This window comes from Oculina patagonica, chromosome 9 (genome assembly GCF_052425735.1).
Source record: "Oculina patagonica isolate OP01 chromosome 9, crgOcupat, whole genome shotgun sequence".
NCBI lineage: Eukaryota > Metazoa > Cnidaria > Anthozoa > Scleractinia > Oculinidae > Oculina > Oculina patagonica.
Window position 1 is genome coordinate 32,034,732 of NC_135766.1, and position 23,844 is coordinate 32,058,575.

At 37.8% G+C, this 23,844-nt stretch overlaps 3 protein-coding genes across 3 annotated transcripts in view; 1 reads left to right on the forward strand and 2 right to left on the reverse strand.

The window, feature by feature from the left end:
- LOC144664660 (uncharacterized) overlaps positions 1-23,844 on the reverse strand; it is a 63,738-nt gene that overhangs the window by 21,987 nt on the left and 17,907 nt on the right. The window lies entirely within an intron of this gene.
- On the reverse strand, positions 1,044-3,008 carry LOC144666187 (shaker-related potassium channel tsha2-like). Its single transcript, XM_078527550.1, has one exon. The coding sequence runs from the start codon at positions 2,671-2,673 to the stop codon at positions 1,384-1,386; it is 1,290 nt and encodes a 429-aa protein (XP_078383676.1). The 5' UTR covers positions 2,674-3,008; the 3' UTR covers positions 1,044-1,383.
- LOC144664730 (potassium voltage-gated channel subfamily A member 1-like) lies at positions 17,224-22,083 on the forward strand. Its single transcript, XM_078525935.1, has 2 exons — positions 17,224-17,390; positions 20,457-22,083. The coding sequence occupies exon 2, from the start codon at positions 20,694-20,696 to the stop codon at positions 21,990-21,992; it is 1,299 nt and encodes a 432-aa protein (XP_078382061.1). The 5' UTR covers positions 17,224-17,390; positions 20,457-20,693; the 3' UTR covers positions 21,993-22,083.

Consider the following 23,844-nt stretch of genomic DNA (forward strand, 5'->3'; position numbering starts at 1 on the left):
CTTTAATTTTTTTTTGATCACTCGAGCCAACAGATTATTGTAAAACGAAGCATTCATAGTACGTGACTGCTCCCGTTGCAGTTTTTTGGTAAAGAAATTGTAAATCGGAACACAAATACTTTCCTTCAGTGATTCTTGTTTAAATCATTGATCGAGCAATTTTAATTCCCTTTGCATGGCGGGGGAGAATACAAGTACGTAGAATATCAAATTTGTAATCAGTAATCGAATTCTTTAATTTTTAAAACATAGTTGATCGCTTATATTCCATTCCTCTATTTCAGTAACAACAAATTTTCTAAATATAGAACCTACATTCTTTTAATAACGATATGCATTTCTAAAAGCACTTTCAAAATGGGTAAATATGTATGCGTTGATTGATAACTGCAAACTTGGTTTTTGAAAGCAGTGTACTGTTATGATTCTCCATAAAGACACACCATAAAAATTATGCAGTATTTACGGGGTAACTTATTAATTTTCATTAGTCAAATTTAGGTATTTGCTAGGGCCAAAACTGTGCCATTCTATTGGTGTAATCTTATTACTGGGTTGGTCGTAAGGCAATCGAAAGAGAAACAAACAAATACAATTAGCCATGTTCGAAACGAGCAGGGGACTGGGTACGAATATTTAATATCGATTGAATTAAAAAATGAACCCTGTCATATGAAAGAGCATCTAAAAATTAGTAACTAAGCCAAATTTGAGAGTTATTGGTTAAAACGCAAAGGCATGGCACTCTTTGAAAACTCGTTAAAATAAGAAGGCTTAGTATGGATTGGATGGACAGCTGTCCCTCCAATCCATACTGAGCTCTCTTATTTTAACGATTTCTAAAAGTAAACCATACCTATGCGTTTAAACCAATTACAATCAAATTTTGCAAATAAACTAATTTTTGGACGCTCTTTCAGATGACAGGGTTCATTTTTCAATTCAATCGATATTGAATATTCGTACCCAGTCCCTTGCTCGTTTCGAACATGGCCAATTCAGTTCAATCTAAATATCAGAGCAAAGCCGCATTCTTTTGAGATTTTTCACTATTTTTTTACGGCTGCTTTACAGAAACCTATCAGCCAATCAGCATGCAAGCTAATTAAAGGGAGCTCATAGAGTCAGTTACCTGAGTATAACGAACTTCAGGAGTAAGTGTTTTACTCAGTAACGCAAGGAGATCACTTTCGTCTTCCCGAACTGGTCAACCAAGGCTTCGACACACTAACGAAATAGTAATACTTAACTATGAATGACGAGCTTCATACTTTTAATAAGGCCTTATGTGCGGACACGCAAAAAGAAGTTGAAGAAAGTAATTCTGTTGATGCATGATGCAATGGATATAATCAGTCTGTTCGGATCCCTAATAGGCAAAACCTACAATTTATCTTCCTGTCCGCTACAGAACTTTCTGATAAGTAAAATATTTGAAGGCTTTAGGGCGGACCGCCATGTTCTTTTACCTTTAAGGCTACCATTACCCGCTGCCATTTCTGCGTCTCTCTTTCTGATCTGCCCCATGTGTCGCATGTAGATTTCATTAAAACTTGAAATGAACACCGGGCTTGGAAGGCACACCATTACCACAACGCCAAAAATGGCACACAACGCTCCGACTAATCTTCCAAGGGGGGTTACAGGTGCCATGTCACCGTAACCTACCGTCGTCATAGTAACAATCGTCCACCAAAACGAGGCAGGAATGCTATAAAACTGTTTGGAGTTTTCCTTGTTTTCTATGTAATAAATTGTACTGGAAAATAGCACTACTGATATTAATATGAGAAACGTTAACGCGGTCAACTGCTCCTGGCATGAACGGACTGTATAGCCTAAAATTTTCAGAGCAGCCACGTAGCGCGTAAGTTTTAGCAATCGTACCACTCGCAAAAGACGGAATATTCGCATTATTGTGAACGAAAACGCGGGCGCATAGCCCTCACCCACGCTTAGAGATAGAAAATATGGGATTATTGCCGCCAGGTCGATTAACGCCAGAGTCGACAAAACAAACTTGATCTTCTCCGGAGAGGACACAAGGCGAGCGACGTATTCTGAGCTAAACCAAACTATAATGCAAGTATCGATTACAAACCAGACCCTTGGTCTTTTTTGTATTTTGTCCACCTCGCGATCAACACGGGTCTCATTGTGAGTATCATTGTGAACAGACAAAGAATTAACCGCCATTGTTGATGCGATATCCAGGGTCTCCACACAGAACACTACAATAGAGATTACAATAACAGCCATTGAAAGTTTGGCGAAAAACGCTGCCTGCCTAGAAGACTCGGGATATTCCAGGAATTCCCACAGTTTTCTTTGCCATTCTCGCTCGGGCATAACATCCACTTTTTCTTTTTGCTCAGCAGGTTCTTCGGTTTGGATCTCGTAGAACTTTAGCTCTTCGTCGAATGCATTTGCTGGAACTGTTGCAGGTCGGGATAGAATTCCCCTGGATTGATAATAAAACAGAATTGCGTCGAACGCGCACTTGTCTCTTTCAAAATAGTATTCGTCGCGTTGCGGATCGTAAAATCTTCTTCGTTTTTCTTCCGAACCTAGAAGAGTTTCAGGAAATTCCTCAAGTGTTTCTTGGAAAGTTTCGTAGCGGCATCCTTGGACATTAAGAGTTATTCGCCGACCGCTCTCCTTCATGGCAAACATTTCTTGTTTTATTTGTTTGGGTATAAACTTCACCAAAAAAATTGTTGCTCCCACTCGCAGTCGGTGCAGTTCAAACTTCAGATCATTCCAGAGCTGGGACAGCTCGCTTTCAAGAAAAACTGAGTATTTTTCATGTTATTTCAGCCGATAGTGAAAATATTTTACCATAACACCAGCTTGACCTTATATTGTCCGCATTAATGAGCTAATCAAAGAAACTCCTCATGTAAACAAGTCTTCAATTTCTGTAACAGATGCGCATGCCGATTAATTTTTAAAACTGTTCTCTGTTCTCTGAATTCGAGCGCCGTTGGACATTGAAAATAGATAGCTGATTGTCCTCATAAGGAGAAGTTTTTACAGTCTTTTCCAAAGATACCGCACTTTTATAGTTTCTTGAATAACGTAGGTAAAGGACAAATATCAGTTGCGCTTAACGCAAAACCGAGACTTATGATTTAAAAACACAGAACAGAAAAATCTCTGCATCAATTATTAAATGGTGGTAATACAAGTTTTCGGTTGTGTCGCTTCTGAGTCAAACGGTAATTATCGTAAAAGCATACTTGAACCTAGTTTGTTCAAGTTACAACTCTTTTCAGGCCATTTATGTCCAATTTATCTTTTATTTTTAAGATTATCCGGCGCATTAATACAAAGGCACGTATAAACGTTTAAGGGAAGTGTCGCACATGTCGCCATGATCCGCAAACACGCCAATTAAAAGCTCTCATATTTGTGTTTTTGGTTTTCTTTATCCTTTGTAATCTTGTTTATTATCAAGACGAAAATCAATCGGCACTTTGAGTATTATCCTAATTGACTCATTATATCGAATTCATTTGTAATTAATTTTATCCCTTTTTATTTGGTAATAAAAGCATGTGGCAAAATGGAATATTGTGGAAGCGAGCGCTATCTAACACTGCATTCGCGCAGAGAAAATGAAGCTAATGGATTAAAAACTTTCACTTTGGACGACACGCCCCATAGAAACCACGGAGAAAATTTCCTATCAAGCTCACCGACGGAAAATATGTTTTGGTTTCAAGAAATAAATTCCACTTTTTAATCTCAAAAGTGACTGGTTAAAATTATCATTTCCAACAGCGAGGCGCGAACCGCAAAACTATAACTAAGTGAAAATTAAGAATCATGCAATACGGGAAATATTTACTTGATGAAATTGGAAACTGAGAAAGCTGAAATCATTGTTATTTGTTTCGAATATAACGTAGAATAACAAAAAATTATCACCGAGTTTTTTTTTTAGAAGAAGTTTAAAAAATTGTTGTTTATTTGTTATCATTCAAAATATATATAGTTTAGTTTATCAGTTTCTCTCAGCTTTTATCTATCTGTTTTATCTGTTGTCTTCAGAGGCAGACATTTGGGAATCGAGTTACTCAAATAACTCCCATGCAGCCAGTTGTTCTAGTTAGTTCCTCACATAATATACGAATTAAGGAAATTTATATGAATATTGAAACCGTATTGGAATGGTAATTCACTATTGAAATTCAGTATTAGAAAATTTGAGCAACAAAATTATCAATAGTGGACATTAAGAGTCAGATTATTAACTGAACGTCTGACCAAATTTTGACACGAATACTACCATAATATCAACCAAATTTGACCACACATTTTTTGTTAACTTATTCAAATGTTATTTTCACAATTGTAGCCATAACTATCAATATAATTATGACATGTTATTTTGAGAGCATTGTTTTTCCCATTTCGACGATTTTTTAATCTATTACTTCCCAATATGCACTGTGTACTTAAAAGAACTGCTTAGGCCAAGTAATAAAAAAATTAAATGTTTCTCGTCTCCGTCCGCTTCAATTTTTGGGGCCGCTTCTCTTTTTTTTAATATTTGTTATTGGGAAAGTTAAAACGAACAAAAGCCAACAGGCGTTACTCCTCAATTAAGTACAAAGAAAATTTTGTAAGACATGGGTTTTGTCTGCATTTTTATACGAATTCAGGCCAAAATTTTAAAGCCTCGGCACGCTAGGTCCGTACTGTAGAGGTCAGGATTTATTTTGCAAGTTCGCTTCTGGAGACATTGACGATGAAGGAAATAACAAATAACAAAAAAAGGCGCCCGCCCGCTCCCTTTTTCTATAGAAATCCGCACGAGAAACATTTGTTTTTTTTTTTACTTGGCCTAATAGGCCCTTTACATAATACATCATCTCTCATGTGTCAAGCATAAAATCTGATGGTATTGGAACAAAATGAATGCAGGAAATAGAAAACCATGAAAAAATTGTTAATTTTGACACTGTTGACACCATTGATGTTCAAGTCTAATATTTTACATATCGATTTGAACGTCTAAAAAACACTCCTCCTAAATAAAGTTAAAGAATATGTCTATACTCGACGGCAAAGCAATATTTTTAAACAAATCATCTTACTTTTTAAGATCTTCAAACCACTATAAAAATTTACGAAAGGTGGCACTTTAAAAAAGTGGCACACTAATTTTATTAGTTTTTTTCTAATTCTAGCGTCCATTTCTATCGTGTATTCTCCTATTGCGGAATATTTTCATCAGAAGCGCCGTTAATTTTCAATTATTGTGACTGGAAGTACTTCAGTTTCAAAATACTTTCTTTAAGGGCCAGACGAGGCTGTGAATTTATAGATTAAAATTCAAATCAATTTTAAATGATTTGTTTAATAACGAAGCGCGCGAGTGACGTCACGACTCAGACAAGACTCAGACAAACAAACCGAAATGGCGGACGATTTACCTAAAACACTTTCATAAAACGAAACCTTCGCCCATTTTCCCTCTTCTTCTCTCAGAACACGCTGATATTTCCTAAGACCTCGTGGGGGCTATATTTATTTGCATTCTACTTTTAGACCTCGCGCGCTTTGCAATTTGCGTTCAGGACTCGCCAAGAGAGTGCAAATTTTCTTTAAATTTTTGACCAGTCCCTTTTTAGTTAATTTATCATGGAATATATCTTTCATGAAGTACTTTTCTTATATTTGAATTTTTCAGATTGGTCATAAACAAATGCTTGCTGCAAGAGAGCTAGAAATGGCTCTGCTGCAATTTGATAAAATGCAGAAACTCTTGCGGTGGTCAGCAATGATACGGAAAGCAGCGTCTGGTCTTAGCATGTTCGAATCGGTATCAAAAAATTTTTATACAATAACTGTGAGGATTCTCGCGCGCTCATTGGTCGAGCTGGAGAGCAATGGTCAATGATAGCATAGACCATAAAAACTACGTAACAGACAACGCAATGTAAGGCAAATTTCGGAAAAATTGAGAAATTGTCGCTACTTTTTCAAGAACAGAATCTAACGACTTGTCAAATGTCAACTGAAACACCAGTTTGATGTTCCACGTTTTCCATTGTCTACACTCCTACAGACCATAGAACGTGAAGTCATAAAATGTCCAAAACTATACGTGAAACCACTCGTCGTCTAACGGCTCTTGGTACCACGTAAGTTTTGAATATTTCATGACGTCATTTCTACGAATGCCGTTCTCTGATTGGCTACGCTCTTTGAGCGAATAGCCAACGAGGCGAATTGACTATCGCTCAAAAAAACGAAGGCGAGTAGTCTTATTTTTTTAGAAGAAACTCTAAAGGATTGCAATCTAAACCCTTCAATTTTAAGTATTTTTAAGCCAAAAATTAGGAAAAATTGTCCCTTTAACCGAGAGGCCTTCATTACATAACAAAAGTTTCGGCCGATTATACCTTATAATAGGAAATCAACGATACGTTATTTACGCGAATTTCAAAAATTTGCGTTAATTTTATTGATGTAAACACGTTTACTATAAGCATTTAACCAGAACTTTTCTTAAATTCGCGTTAATTTTATTACGCGTAAATTTTTTTCGCGTTGTTAAGCTAAAATACCTAAAATTCTAAATAATGCGAAATTTTGCTCGATTCGGGTTGCTATTGCTCCATAACTTGCAATTACAGGAACGAAAAATATAATGAAGATAAATGTCGATTTGCGCCCACTGGCTTGTTGGCTTGTACTATTACCTCCAAAACGAACCTCGTGTGCGTTTTTCAAAAGTCCCGAAAACTTCTTTGGCCCGAAAGGTTTTCGAGGTTGTTTTCGGGTGCGTTTCTTGGGTTAAGAAAAGCGTTTCTCAAAAGGTTCGAAAGTGTCCCGTATTTTTCGGGGAGGTTTTCGGGATTTGAACTACAAAGAAATAGCGCGACCTTTAATTTTTCAGCCTGTGATTGGTTCAAAAATTGCAATACTCAATTTCCTCTATGGCGCGCACCTGCATGAAATCATGGTAGTTGTATTCATCGTTGCTAAGTCTCGCGCATGGTTTGATGAATACAACTACCGTGATTCCCTGCAGGCACGCGCCATAGAGGGAATCAGGCATTGACACTGCTGGGTTTGTCACGTATGCATCCGGCACTTAAAAACTTTTTCGATGAATCATCTACAAAGTTTTATCTTTGGCCATTTTTACAGTTCCAACAATGTTTATTTTTCAACACTGATTCACCTCTATGGGCTACTTAATGTAAAGGCAGCTTGATGTAAGTGTTTAAAGCGTTTCTGTGTGTTTAAACATGTTTATTCCCGGCTGGTAGTTTACGAAGCTTGCGCAATAAACTGCCGTTACATGATCTAGTTTTGGCCTCGGAGTTTGGTTGAATATAGTTGACAAAGTTACTTTTGGTTTAATTTTTCTCCGTCATTTGTCGCTCAATACTCTGGCGGACTTGCAGCACATGCACTGAATGAATTGTAGAAGTTTAAGGTTAACATAGTTAACATAGATAACATGTTAACATGGTCAACATAGTTAACATGGTTAGCATGGTTAACATGGTTAACATGGTTAACATAGTTTACATATTAACATGGTTAACATGGTTAACATGTTAACATGTTAACATAGTTAACATAGTTAACATAGTTAACATGAGATAAACAGGATCCGAGCCAGGATTCGAGCAAGGATCCGAGCCAGGATTCGAGCCAGGATCCGAGCCAGGATCCGAGCCAGGATTCGAACCAGGGTCCGAGCAAGGATCCGAGCAAGGATCCGAGCCAGGATCCGAGCCAGGGTCCGAGCCAGGATCCGAGCAAGGATCCGAGCCAGGATTCGAGCCAGGATCTGAGCTAGAATCAGAGCTAGGATCCACCCTTTTTTCAGATAGAAATCCTAACCCTATTATAAAAGCTAACCGCAAGCAACCCAAGCTAAAGTAGGCTAACCGTAGTGCTGTTTAGGCTAACCAGAGTGCTAGTTAGGCTAACCGAACGCTATTTAGGCTAACCAGAGTGCTTGTTAGGCTAACCGAACGCTATTTAGGCTAACCAGAGTGCTAGTTAGGCTAACCGAACGCTATTTAGGCTAACCGGAGTGCCATTCAGGCTAACCGGAGCGCTTAATAGTTAGTCCCATTCTTAATTATCTTTTGCTCAGATCCTAGCTCGGATCCTAGCTCGAATCCTGGCTCGGATCCTGGCTCGAAGTTTAGGTATCCTCAGTTAACATGGTTAACATGGTTAACATAGTTAACATAGTTAACATGTTAACATGGTTAACATAGTTAACATGTTAACATGTTAACATGGTTAACATAGTTAACATGTTAACATGGTTAACATACTTAACTTGTTAACATGGTTAACATAGTTAACATAGTTAACATGTTAACATGTTAACATGGTTAACATAGTTAACATGTTAACATGTTAACTATGTTCAACCATGTAAACCATGTTAACCATGTTAACTATGTTAACTGTGTTAACCATGTTAACCATGTTAATTATGTTAACTATGTTAACTATGTTAACATGTTAACTATGTTAACTATGTTAACATGTTAAACATGTTAACTATGTTAACCATGTTAACCATGTTAACCATGTTAACATGTTAACTATGTTAACCATGTTAACATGTTAACTATGTTAACCATGTTAACCATGTTAACTATGTTAACCATGTTAACCATGTTAACAATGTTAATTATGTTAACTATGTTAACCATGTTAACAATGTTAACAATGTTAACAATGTTAACCATGTTAACCATGTTAACTATGTTAACTATGTTAACAATGTTAACATGTTAACATGTTAACATGTTAACATGTAACATGTTAACTATGTTAGCTATGTTAACCATGTTAACATGTTAACTATGTTAACGGAATTTGCTTTTGGAACTCGAGCAGTGAAAAAACATTTTGACTGACGAACATTAAGTTTACTTAAAATGTTCTTGTTGAAACAACTTCAGTTGAACGCGGAATTTTTTCTTAAATTGAAGAAATTAAAAGCAACCTCGCACTGGGCCGCCATGTATGTTTTCCTTTTCAAATCTTGCGCACGACTCGTGGGTATAAGGCGTGACGCGCGCGCTAGTCACCAGACTTCCCAGGCAAGAAAAACTGGTACGAACCACCTTAAAGATGCTCACAGATAGCACCTTTGAAGTTGGCGCCGAGAGGCCTTCATTACGTAACAAAAGTTTCGGACGATTATCGATTATACCTTATTATAGGAAATTAACGATACGTTGTTTACGCGAATTTCAAAAATTTGCGTTAATTTTATTGATGTAAACATGTTTACTATAAGCATTTAACCAGAACTTTTCTTAAATTCGCTTTAATTTTATTAATCGTAAATTTTTTTCGCGTTGTTAAGCTAAAATACCTAAAATTCTAAATAATGCGAAATTTTGCTCGATTCAGGTTGCTATTGCTCCATAAATTGCAATTACATGAACGAAAAATATAATGCAGATAAATGTCGATTTGCGCCCACTGGCTTGTTGGCTTGTACTATTACCTCCAAAACGAACCTCGTGTGCGTTTTTCAAAAGTCCCGAAAACTTCTTTGGCCCCAAAGGTTTTCGAGGTTGTTTTCGGGCGCGTTTCTCGGGTTAAGAAAAGCGTTTCTCAAAAGGTTCGAAAGTGTCCCGTATTTTTCGGGGAGGTTTTGGGGATTTGAACCGCAAAGAAATAGCGCGACCTTTAATTTTTCAGCTGTGATTGGTTCAAAAATTGCAATACTCAATTTCCTCTATGGCGCGCACCTGCATGAAATCATGGTAGTTGTATTCATCGTTTCTACGTCTCGCGCATGGTTTGATGAATACAACTACCGTGATTCCCTGCAGGCACGCGCCATAGAGGGAATCAGGCATTGACACTGCTGGGTTTGTCACGTATGCATCCGGCAAATTAAAAACTTTTTCGATGAATCATCTACAAAGTTTTATCTTTGGCCATTTTTACAGTTCCAACAATGTTTATTTTTCAACATTGATTCACCTCTATGGGCTACTTAATGTAAAGGCAGCTTGATGTAAGTGTTTAAAGCGTTTCTGTGTGTTTAAACATGTTTATTCCCGGCTGGTAGTTTACGAAGCTTGCGCAATAAACTGCCGTTACATGATCTAGTTTTGGCCTCGGAGTTTGGTTGAATATAGTTGACAAAGTTACTTTTGGTTTAATTCCTCTCCGTCATTTGTCGCTCAATTCTCTGGCGGACTTGCAGCACATGCACTGAATGAATTGTAGAAGTTTATGTGAACAACTCAGGCGCAACAAAGTCGACCATCAAGTACATTATTTATAACCACGCTGTGTTTTCTTTGCGAAGCGAGAGTTCTTCTTTTTGCGCCGAGTGGAAATTTGATAATTAAACCTCCGAATTCTGCGAGACGTCTTTCTCTCTCACATCCTTTACTGTTGTCCTTTTCATAATAAGCCCTTCGCCTCCCTTTGTTTTCAAAAACCTTATTCGGCGATGCAATTTAATAGCGACAAAAATGGGAAAAATGGCGTGATTTTCTCGGGCCCGAAATTATCGGGCGTTTTGAGAAAAACGAAAAAAAGTTTTCGGGAGCTTAACGGAACCATTCTCGGGACCGAGACGTTTTCGGGACTTTTGAGAAACGCACGCATGATGTGATAAGGAAGGTTCAAAACTGTTTTGGGATGGCAGGAATAGTAGAGACTGACACTAAGAAGTGACAACCAGATCTTGTCGCAGATCGTATAACGCCACCTTGTTGCTCCCTAGCTGTAAATGGCGGAAATTCTCGTTGACACACTGCTGGAGATAAGTAACGGCTTGACTGGCATTATTTGTTATTTTTTCGTCGGTGTATCTGTTGAACTTTGTGGGAGGGAGTAAAACTATCATTTTCACAGATGTTGTTTCAGTCAAATTCGTGTTTTGTAGACGTAAATTTACTTAAGCTATGTTCTAGCAGTGTCCGAAATTTTTGTCCGAAATTTGTCCGAAATGAGATTAAAAATGTTCAAAAATTATACGCCCGAAATAAAATGTCCGGAATTTTTTGCAAGTAATGTATTCAAAGTTAAAGACAGTCTGAATGGTGTCGCAACGGGTAATGCTTACTTAGTAATAGATAGCCATGCGTCCTAAGATGTTGTTCCCAATTTGTGTAAATTTCACCCACTATTATTCAGTCCTCGGGCTCGTTCTCGAGAAATTTTCAATCTTCCTAGCTTTCAAAAAAATTCTAAATTCGTTGGAACATTTAAATGATATTTCTGAAAATAGACCACTGAAAGGCGTCTTTTTGACCAAATAAAAGCCGAAAGAAGGCTCAAACGGCACTTGACACTCGTGGCAATCGAGAAAATATATTTCCAATGGCCCGCTGAATTAACGGATTTTTTGCCTAGTCGATGAAAAATGAGAAAAAAAAACTTTCAATTTCAAAACGATTTAGTTCTTTTTGTTATCGTTTACCCTCAGTGTCAGAGCCATACAAGCTAAAGTTTTAATCAAATTTTGAAGTGGCTCATTGTCAGTTGATGTAGCTGAGCCCAATAAAGGAAAAACTGCCAGTTTTGACAGTAATGCTTTCTTGATCGACAGTTTTCCCTTTCAATTAATAACAGGCCGGGTCGTAATGAAGCTATGTCTTTAAGAATGCCGGTCGCTTAGAATCCAACATTTCGTGGCAAGAGGATGGAACTTCGATTTCTTTCATACTTTTATGTTAGATAGGCTAGGGTATAACTTAAATCACTGTATAGTTCTTTCGATTGAATATCCTTTTATTTTAAAGAAAAATGCAAATAACAAAAATCCGTTAAAATCGTCATTTGAGGCGCTAAATTATTCATGATTTTTGCACGAGTTTGAGAGCCTCGCGTGCAAAAACAAATCACTCTACCGTCTTTTAAACACTCAAACCATAGTTAGCAATCTCTACACATCTACTGAAATGATTTTGCGAAATATTGCGTTGTTCTTTGTAGACAAAATAATTTTATTTCGAAGGCATACAATTCACTGCCGTAAAAGTACTTGGTAAATAAAATTAATTTTCACCATGTGCGAAACCTTCAAATCGTTTAAGCTTCTGGTGGTTGAATGTTAGAAGAATGGTGTATAAATCCCTGTAAAAATTTCTCCGGGCAAATGATTAAAAGCAACGTGAGATCTTTTCGAATTCGGTTAAATATGCAAATATTTGACCTTCCGCGGTCAACTTTGAAGTTACGGGTCAGAAATAATTTTTGTTCCGTGTTCCAAGTCCTAACCCATTTAAGACCAAATTAAGCATATGAAAAAAATATGTAACTTTCTAACCTTTATCTGCTGTAAAAGGTAGGTTCGAAGGCCATTTTAGCATGATTACGGCTCTTATCATTCGTCGCATCTGAGCTTCGTTTTCCTTCCGCGGTCAACTTTGAAGTTACGGGTCAGGCATGAATGACATGAATATTTCAACCCGTGCACAAGTCTTAACCCATTGTGGGTCAAAATAATCACACACAAAAACATTATGAAATATTCTAACCTTAATCTGCTGTAAAAAGCAGGTTCGAAGGCCTTTTAAGCACGATTCCGGCTCTAAGCATCCGTAGTAATTTGAGCTTCGTTTGTGCAAGTATGTCATATTTAGTGGTCGAAATCCAATCTGTGATCAACTTTCGGCGCTTCTCGTCACCACTACATCTTCTTCGACGGCATACGCCGATTGTTAGTATTGCCTCGTTAATAGTACACAAAAAAATAACATCTGATCGCTAAACGGCATGATGTCGGCGCTTACAGTAGCTTACAGTAGCTTACAGTCTCATCTTGCAATGGGCCGTCTGTTCGTCACGCAATACTGTGTCATGGACATTTTTTTAGGGGGTGGTAGGTGGGTGTGGGAAAGGTTGAATATGCGGAAATGCCTGATTTAATACTTTATGACAAGTACTGACGTACTCGAGCCAGCAACAACAACAACAACAACAACAACAAGTACAGTGATATCTTTAGGCAGACAAGATAAAGCACACGTACTGTCAGTTGACAAGCGTTTGGTACAGTGTAATGCAACTGTTCGCGAATTCTGTTGCTCGCGCGGGGTTGGTTGTAATACCGGGGGTGGAAGGAGGATATAAATCTTTACTAAACAAGTAGAGTTTTTAAGTAGTTATTCCCTTTTTTACTGTAGAACCGAAAACGAAGAGAAAAACTCGCGTCTATGTTTTTTGGGGGGTGAGGGGGTGGGGGCCGGGGGGTTCTTGGTTGGTTGGTTAGCAAAGTTTTATTTTTTTTCACAAAGATACCTAACCAAATATCGCATGTCCTGTATAAATGGTTAATGATAGAAGTAACGATAAGTTTTGATTTTTTTTTCGTCATCGAGTGGCAACTTAATAAAAACATTGCATCGCAATTTTTTTTCGCCCTACGGTAAATCTGGGTGACCTGTGGCTTCGGGTGGTCATTCGTCAACCTGTAACAAAGTACTTTCTTGGGGTGCCGTTTTGAACATGCTGTCGAATTCATGATGTCTAAATTCAACAATAACTAATTTGAAGTTTAAACGAAATTAAAACATGTTAAAAAAAAAAAAAAAAACTCAGTGCTAAAACTCTTTGCTAAAAAGGATAAGCAAATTGCTATGGCAATTCGGCGTGTGAAAAAATCGCCAAATTTAATTTAGTGGCTTCCTAAGTAAACAAAACCTTGGTCGTGCTAGTTATTGGCACCGTCTGTTTGCTTAAAGGCAGCGCGTGAACATTTTTTTCAAAGTTCAGTTTATTTCACTGGAAATGGAAGGTTGTTGTTCTTTTAAGGCCCTTGTTCGTGGAGTTTGCGGTTTTGATTCTACTGTCGTGTGAGAAGGACATCAGCAGTCACAAGTCCCAGTATTAATTTAGTTAACTCTAACATGACTCTTTCCCGTGAAAAACCAAACTTCAGAAGCTAGCTATTTGTTTGGTGTTTTCAAGGCAGCTCTTGAAAACTTCGTTAAGGCCCAAAACCGAAAAATAACAATCTATTCAAGGGGAGGAAAAGCGTTCCTTGCCGACACAAATAACGGCTAACCGCACACGGCAAAACACAAATCTTTATAAAATCTCTTTACTAATACTTGAATTAAAAGTTCAGTTTTAAGATACCTTTTTTCGTTTAGCTGGGCGTTTATTTTAGCTGATAGAATTTAGGTACCCTATCTAAGGATCACACCCGGAACACATTGCCAAAATGATACCCTACTTATGGACCGAGAACCTCAAAAAATATTCCCTATCCAGGAGTTTTCATAACCTGCGATCAGAAGTTATTTTTCTCGCGGCGGAGAAAGCCTGATCGCAGGTTAGAGTTTTCAGAGCAACTCTCAACCGGACGATCACACTTTACGACCTGATACTGGGTTCAAACCATTTACTTCTTTACTATAATAAAACTGTATAACGAGGTTGTCAAGAGCTCCACGAACAAGGGCCTTAAAAGAACAACAACCTTCCATTTCCAGTGAAATAAACTAAACTTTGGAAAAAATGTTCACGCGCTGCCTTTAAGCAAACAGACGGTGCCAATAACTAGCACGACCAAGGTTTTGTTTACTTAGGAAGCCACTAAATTAAATTTGGCGATTTTTTCACACGCCGAATTGCCATAGCAATTTGCTTATCCTTTTTAGCAAAGAGTTTTAGCACTGAGTTTTTTTTTTTTTTTAACATGTTTTAATTTCGTTTAAACTTCAAATTAGTTATTGTTGAATTTAGACATCATGAATTCGACAGCATGTTCAAAACGGCACCCCAAGAAAGTACTTTGTTACAGGTTGACGAATGACCACCCGAAGCCACAGGTCACCCAGATTTACCGTAGGGCGAAAAAAAATTGCGATGCAATGTTTTTATTAAGTTGCCACTCGATGACGAAAAAAAAATCAAAACTTATCGTTACTTCTATCATTAACCATTTATACAGGACATGCGATATTTGGTTAGGTATCTTTGTGAAAAAAAATAAAACTTTGCTAACCAACCAACCAAGAACCCCCCGGCCCCCACCCCCTCATCCCCCAAAAAACATAGACGCGAGTTTTTCTCTTCGTTTTCGGTTCTACAGTAAAAAAGGGAATAACTACTTAAAAACTCTACTTGTTTAGTAAAGATTTATATCCTCCTTCCACCCCCGGTATTACAACCAACCCCGCGCGAGCAACAGAATTCGCGAACAGTTGCATTACACTGTACCAAACGCTTGTCAACTGACAGTACGTGTGCTTTATCTTGTCTGCCTAAAGATATCACTGTACTTGTTGTTGTTGTTGTTGTTGTTGTTGCTGGCTCGAGTACGTACTTGTCATAAAGTATTAAATCAAGCATTTCCGCATATTCAACCTTTCCCACACCCACCTACCACCCCCTAAAAAAATGTCCATGACACAGTATTGCGTGACGAACAGACGGCCCATTGCAAGATGGGACTGTAAGCTACTGTAAGCTACTGTAAGCGCCGACATCATGCCGTTTAGCGATCAGATGTTATTTTTTTGTGTACTATTAACGAGGCAATACTAACAATCGGCGTATGCCGTCGAAGAAGATGCAGTGGTGACGAGAAGCGCCGAAAGTTGATCACAGGTTGGATTTCGACTTGCACAAACGAAGCTCAAATTACTACGGATGCTTAGAGCCGGAATCGTGCTTAAAAGGCCTTCGAACCTGCTTTTTACAGCAGATTAAGGTTAGAATATTTCATAATGTTTTTGTGTGTGATTATTTTGACCCACAATGGGTTAAGACTTGTGCACGGGTTGAAATATTCATGTCATTCATGCCTGACCCGTAACTTCAAAGTTGACCGCGGAAGGAAAACGAAGCTCAGATGCGAAGAACGATAAGAGCCGTAATCATGCTAAAATGGCCTTCGAACCTACCTTTTACAGCAGATAAAGGTTAGAAAATTACATATTTTTTTCATATGCTTAATTTGGTCTTAAATGGGTTAGGACTTGGAACACGGAACAAAAATTATTTCTGACCCGTAACTTCAAAGTTGACCGCGGAAGGTCAAATATTTGCATATTTAACCGAATTCGAAAAGATCTCACGTTGCTTTTAATCATTTGCCCGGAGAAATTTTTACAGGGATTTATACACCATTCTTCTAACATTCAACCACCAGAAGCTTAAACGATTTGAAGGTTTCGCACATGGTGAAAATTAATTTTATTTACCAAGTACTTTTACGGCAGTGAATTGTATGCCTTCGAAATAAAATTATTTTGTCTACAAAGAACAACGCAATATTTCGCAAAATCATTTCAGTAGATGTGTAGAGATTGCTAACTATGGTTTGAGTGTTTAAAAGACGGTAGAGTGATTTGTTTTTGCACGCGAGGCTCTCAAACTCGTGCAAAAATCATGAATAATTTAGCGCCTCAAATGACGATTTTAACGGATTTTTGTTATTTGCATTTTTCTTTAAAATAAAAGGATATTCAATCGAAAGAACTATACAGTGATTTAAGTTATACCCTAGCCTATTTAACATAAAAGTATGAAAGAAATCGAAGTTCCATCCTCTTGCCGCGAAATCGAGAAATTGTCTGATTCTTAGAGACCGGTATTCTTAAAAGGTTCTGTTTTTGAATGTGTTAAGTTCTTCCCCTTGATAAGAGCACGTGCAATTTTGCATGAAAGAAAATTACCTTCTCCTCATTATCGCATTATCGCAGCATACAAATATAGAATATAGTAGTAAACTTTAATGCCGATTGATTATGTTCAGCTAAAATGAATCTTGGCAATTTCTTCGGCTAGTGTTGCTATCTGTGTTTTCCCGATTATCATAGGCATAGCACGGCCAATATATATAAAGTCCAAATATTTATATATGGATACATTTTACATTTTTCGCAATAAGAGAGCTTACACTGATTTCGAACATAGCTGACCGTTTCGCCTTGTTATAAAACAACGTCTCAACTAAACAGCAACTTAAAAGAACGAAAATTTGAAAGGTAATACAACTTCATAGTTACCTGCTTAAAAGCCTGAAAAATTAGAGCTTTTAAACTTCTTTCTTTAAGTGTTAATGTCGCCATTGCACCTGTCCTCGTGTGACGTCATCGAGAAGATGTCGTTTTGGGCTTCTGTTTGAAATTAAATTTGTAAACACCTCGTTCGTGTTATTATTTGTCTTTGCTTATCAATTAGCAAGCTTTTCACTAGCTTCCTTCTGTTTACGTTTTCCGAGTGGGCAAATTAGACGTGAAAGACAAATCGACACTGTTTTCTTAAAATCTAGCGGAATATCTTGGCAGGAAAGTTTTTAAGGAGTATCGCCGGTCGCTGCTGGAAAGGTCGCACAATAAAACCCAATTAAACGCCGTTCAAACCACGAGGCACGCTTCGTCGGCGGACGCGAGAACACAACCGCTCGGGTAAGCCAGCTTAATTTATTGACTTTCTCTGCTTATACTTCGCCCTCTTTTGATTACTATGAAGATTAACACACAAATCCTTTAGATTGAAGTGGCATTTTATTATAAATCAACTTGATTTCGGCCGGTGTATACACATCGAGAAAATTTGCGGTGATTAAGGATGCTTGGGTCGGTTTGTGTTATTAGTTTGTTCTCACATACGGGTGAATGGAGGTTTTATTGTTACGTGAAATATTCAGTTATCGACACAAAAAATTCCCGCTCCGAAGCACGTTGTCGGCTTCTTTTAATAGCTTGCTCTAAAGCGTGTTCCCTAAACATATCATAATTACGATAATTATACCTGTCGTAGTCACGAACGCTAAGAACGCTTTCTTATTGTAATGGAAACCAAAACAAGAGTTAGTACTCACACAAGATCTTGAAATCGCACAATTTAAAATTTGCACTGGCGTTATTTCTAACAGGTATCGGGGAACCGACCTTTTAAAATTTATCTCAAGTGGTTTTTCCTCTTTTTCCCTTCAGTTTTCATGTAGCCGGCATGTTTACTGTACGGTATTTGCGCGAAGTTTCATTTCGAAACCACTTATAATCCCCGTTCTTTGCAACCAGTATAGCTCAATGTTAAGAAGATTTTAACGGCAGGGAAGATTTATCCACAGTAATAATGAACTCAGTCAACCTAAGAAAGCAAACTAGTACTACTTTTCTTACTAATTATATATACAAATTCCGTGTTGTTAATGTATTTTTCTTAAATTTACCCATTCAGTGCTTTATCTTATATCTCTAGTACTTTGTTATTTTGTATACAATCGACAGACCTTTTTGAACAAGTAAAAAATTACAAATGCCTCGTTGCTTTTTGAAATAAAATTTCCGGTGATTTTTAAAATCGGTTGAATATTTAAATATTAAGTCTTTTTGCAAATATTCGATTCTGGCGCTAATACTATTACACTTTAATCGCGAAAGAAAAATGTTTTGCTTGTATATGAGTTTATATTTTAAATGTTTTCGTAGAATGTTAATTATGGTATCATTGTTCGTGTTTATATCCATCGCAAACTAGAGTTTAATTTTATATCATCTAAAGGTGGACAGAATATAGGCCACATTTGTTCCGAACTCGGTGTATTTCAGTTCAGCGTTTTTTTATCATTATTTTTAAACCATTGTATGCTATCATTGGTAATGCGAATATGTTTTACCTATAATCGCTTACTAAACTATTTTTATGATATCCTGAATGAAAGGACCAAATACAGTGACGCAAGCAACATTTTATTTAACTTGAGGTTTTTCCAAGGTCATGGGTAAAACTTCATGTTCGTTCTTAATGTATCATCGGCTTAAAAATGTGCTTTGAACAGAACATATATAATTGAATTCGTAGCAATTTTTATGCGACGTAAAAACTATGAAAGAAGGATGTAATTTATTCTTGTTACGAAAGGCAGTATTTAGCACTTTCTTTGTCTTTGTGGAGATACTAGTTTACATAACAACGGCATGTTAAATAATAATTAGCGAATATAGCGACATTCGTGGAGAAACAGAAAACCAGTCCTTAGCCTAGACAATGTCACTTAATTTGACGTACTACCTAACAACTAACATAAATTAGTAAACGAGTGGCCTATTAATGTCTCAATTTTAATTCCAATATATGAATTTCCATTTGTTTTACTTTCGGTTTAAAATTCGTATGCTAACTCGCATAGCTGGAAATGCGGTTTTGGCGTAGCCGGTACGCAGTTTACTATTTACATGGCTCCAATTTGCGGTTAAACATTCCCCGCGCATGTTTTATTTTAAAATGGACACAAAAACCGTTGTATGTCATAGCCTAATACTTTATCTGAGGTGAGCTAAATGTGTCTGAACTGCGCAATAAAAGATGAAGCGAAAACAAACTTTAGAACAGTCGTTAATGACAGCAACGCGCGCTGTATCGGCCGTTTTTTTTTTTTTTTTTTTCATTTTTTTTTTGTTTAAAAAAGATAAGAAAAAGGTATTTATTTTAAAAGGCGAATTATACAATTGAGGCAAATAAACAAGATAAATAAAAGACGCACAAAACAGCCACTAGTCTAATTCAAAGACTTTACATTTCTTGGTGTTTTTCTTCTCACCTTGACCAAAACAGCAGGGAAAAAGGTCAATAATTTCGTCTGTTTTCACGTCTGGTGCATATTTATATATTTTGACGCTTTTTCCATCTTAGACAAATACTATGTCTGTTTGTTCCCGTTTTTTTTTTAGATCAAGAAGTTGATAATTTTCCGCAACTATATCTTGTTTAGCTTGCTCCGCCCTCCCGTTGCGCTCCACGTTCGATGTTTTTCGCCTTCTTTCTTTGCACTGAAAAATAATGGCTATAACGACTCTTATAACCTGAGCTGAATTTCTACCCAAGAATTAAATATGTTAGTCCATGGAGTTTAGTTTTGACAAAAAATGTTAGCTTGAGCGTCAGTATTAAATGAATCTGACATTCGCATCAGTCAGTCTCCAGAAACTTCGGTTGTTGCATTTTTGTTCTTTAATAGAACACTTAGTTTATTTTTATCTTAAGCCATAGTTTAGCGGTGAAATAAATTAAAGTTGAAATCTTAAAACGCTGGTCAACAAGAATATTGACTCCTTTTCCATAATTGGCTAGACATCAACATCCCCGATGCTTATATATTTATGGTGCTATTTTCCATTTTATTTGTAAGTTCAACACGTGTTAGACGTTTTGTACGATAAATATAGACTGTAAACAGTTCAATTCTTTATATCTCTCTCCTTCTGATGGTGATTTGTTATAATAGGCTTATTATTTGCTAGCTTATTTTACGAGGCAAGACTGAAAAAGTAAGTTTTTATGGGCTTGAAGTGGAATAAATCATACGTTTGGTTAGTTACGATTCTGAATATCAGATTAAAAATCTTAAAGCAATAAGCTAGTGGAAAAATGTATCGCTTCAATTTATTAAAGCGACGTTCAGAGCTGTGGTACTTGAGCATTATGAGTAATCTGAACTTCATTTTCTTTCAATTTACCACATTTAGGCTGTTACGGTCGATAAATTCTGCTGGAACATTCTGAGCGACAATGATGCTGGCGTTACTCAAAAAAAGACGAGGTCAGACCTACTGGGAGGTCCTTTAAGAGCTATATGCGGTTTAATTGCTTTTGTGGCGGGCTATAAGTTATGCATAACACGGGACCTAATGAAGAAAACACAAGCGCAAAACTCATTCATTTTCATCAGATAACAGAGTTTACAGCAGTAACCAGACTTTATAATGATTAAAGCATACAACGCGGCGATTAATTTACCGCCTCATCAAACTCCACGTCCGAGAAGAGTTCAGAGTCACATTCCAACTTATATTCCAGCCTACACTAGCCCGCGAATTATCATCAACATCAGCGGTATGCGTTACGAGACTTACGAGGAGACATTGGAGAATTATCCGGAGACACTACTCGGGTCTCCGACGAGACGAAGGGAATACTACAGCTCGGCAGAAGGCGAATACATCTTCGCTCGAGACCGAACGTCTTTTGACGCCATTTTGTTCTTTTATCAATCGCGTGGCATTCTGGCCAAACCAGATACCGTCAGCGAGGAAACGTTTCTAGAAGAAATCGAGTTTTACGGTTTATCCAACAATTATTATTCGGACAGCCATGATGATCAATCGAGCACACAGGGAGAAGTAGAGGAGATTTTACCACTTAGCCCACACAAGCGAAAATTGTGGTTGTGGTTTGAATACCCGCGGTCCTCCCAGACTGCGCGCGTTCTTGCTCTGTGGTCTATTTTCGTCATTGCCTTCTCTACTGTTGTGTTTTGCATCGAAACCATTCCAGAGCTTGCCATCGAATCGCGCATCACTTATCAAAACATCAGTCAAGACGGCAAGTATACACTAGTCAAGTACAAAGAACCTATTGTGGATTATTGGTTTATAATGGAAGGAATATTCGTCGCATGGTTTACATTCGAGTATTTTGTCCGTCTGTATTCCGCGCCGAACGTTTGGAATTTCGTCAAGTCTCCAATGGGAATCCTAGACGTTCTTGCCATTTTCCCATTTTACGTAACGTTGGGGTTTCAAGAAACCACGGAAGAAGTTCGCTCATTCGCTGTTCTGCGCGCCATAAGACTTTTCCGCGTTTTACGTGTCTTCAAACTCTCCAGATACAGCGATGCAATCAAGCTGTTAATTTGTACTATCACCTCCAGCTTTGAACAACTCAAGACTCTAGGATTATGCTTCGCTGTGGCTGTGGTGTTATTTTCGAGCGCCATATTTTACGCCGAAGGAGGTTCAAACATACCGAGCATTCCAGATGCTTTCTGGTGGACGGTGATTACAATGACGGGGGTAGGGTACGGCGATGTGACCCCACTCACCCCTGCAGGGAAGTTTGTTGGGTCTTTTTGTGCTATGAGCGGGATAATCTTCTTCTGTCTACCCACACCGGTTCTGGTGTCGAATTTTATCAGGTTCTATCTGAGTTACGGTAACCTTAACGAACGAAAAAGAGCTTTCGCTGAGAATCTTAAGCAGCTATTTCTCAGGCCAAACAAATAACGTAATATGAATCTTTAAAGCTAGGTCAGTTTCGTGAGAAATCTAGCTGAGAATTTTCAATTTTGTCATTTTTATCCGTGTTAATTTTAATCTCCCGTAATCTTTAATCATCTTCGTTTCTTTATTTCTTTATTTTTTTTCTTTGTTGTTTTCTTGTTTACCATAGTAAACTTTTGTTTTAATATTTCCTTCGATTTGAAGGTACTTTTGCTACTCAGGACCCGGGGGGAGGTGGGGTAATCAGCATCTATTTTATGAAAAAATATACGGGGAAGCTCCGCTCTGGGGTCCCAATCCTTATTCTTCTATACACCATCTTCGATAGAAAAGGTACCCCTTTCATATACCTTCGATAGAAAATGGAACCCTTTCACATACCTACAGAAGGGCTACTGCATCCTTTTATCTTAATTTTACGCTTGAGTAACCCAAAATACTCAATGATTCAACTTCGGTGGCTTTAATAAGGTGCTCCCTTTTAGGCGAAGCCTCCCCGAACAGTCAACCGTATAGAGTACCCCCCCCCCCCCTCCCCTCCCCCCGACGTATCATCCGTCTGTGATGAACTTGGGTAAATGATGATAGTTCCTCTTTTAAACTTGTCTGGGTTTAAATACGGGAAAACAGACGGATCATCCGTCAAACGTTAGTTCGTCTTGATACACAAACTACGAGTATAATAGTCTGCACGGATAGTCCGTCCGTTTGCCCATATTTATACACAGACTAATTATTCTAGACGAACTAACGTTAACGTTGTTTGCCAAGTTCGTCTCAGACGGATCATTCGTCTATAGTATGAATAGAACCAGGACTTATTAACTACAAGAAATAACGACTGTAAATATTGTTAGTGAGAATTCCACAAATGGATTACTCTTATATGGACAAATTTATACTACGTTCAAAGAGTGCGGCTGACGTATCTTTCAAGTTAAACTTGCTAACTTAAGCCCCTTAATACATTTTTTTTTTAAATAAAGTTGCCTATAAAGTAAATTAAGTCAAAGTTTGACGTTTTGATTTATTGCTTTTGTGGTTATAGCTTTTTTCTTCTGTGCCTCAAGTAAAGGTACTCCGGCCCATACCAAATAAAAATTCACTGAATTTAGTCTTGAGACATCGATATGGTTTCTTGGGATTTCAGACAATTCTCAGTTAAAGGAACGAAAGGAAGGATAAATCCATTGGCCAGTACTTTGTTGTAAAAGCGTTTTTCTAAAAAAAAATGTCGCAAGAGGGCACCGAATCAGTGAGACCTCGAACCACCAATCAGCAACATATATCCATTAGCAAGCGCGGGAAAATGCGACGGTGGCTATACGAACGCTTTGAAAACATGTAACTGGTAGCACGCGCAAACAGTAACCGGTGACAACAGGCTGTAATCGTGGTAAAATATATGCAGCAGGAGGCTTGTGTGAGAAAACACGTGACATGTGGTAAGCGCAAACATGTAACCGGTGGCAACATGTCATCGATACCAAGCGCGGGAATAAATGTAATGCATGGAGTTGTGGGACTGTTGCTGACGTGATAGGAAAAGTCACTTCGCGTCTTACCTCTTAACTATCAAGCTCCGCGCGCCCTGTTTCCCCCTCTTCAACGACGAAATGCAGCGGCGCTTTGGGCGCAGCGAGAAAGAATTTAAAAGACGTTAAATGTCGCCGTAAAAAAAGGTTACAAAACGCTGCAAAGTGAAATCCGAAATAATGAATTAGGATTTTAGATCGGTTTTCACTTGATTGTCGAAAGTAATTCGCGTTTGCTTTGGTTTTACATTTTTACGCTTAGTGATTGGTTTAAAAAGTTCTCGCGCCACTTTCTCAACCAATCAGAAATCAGAAATAAA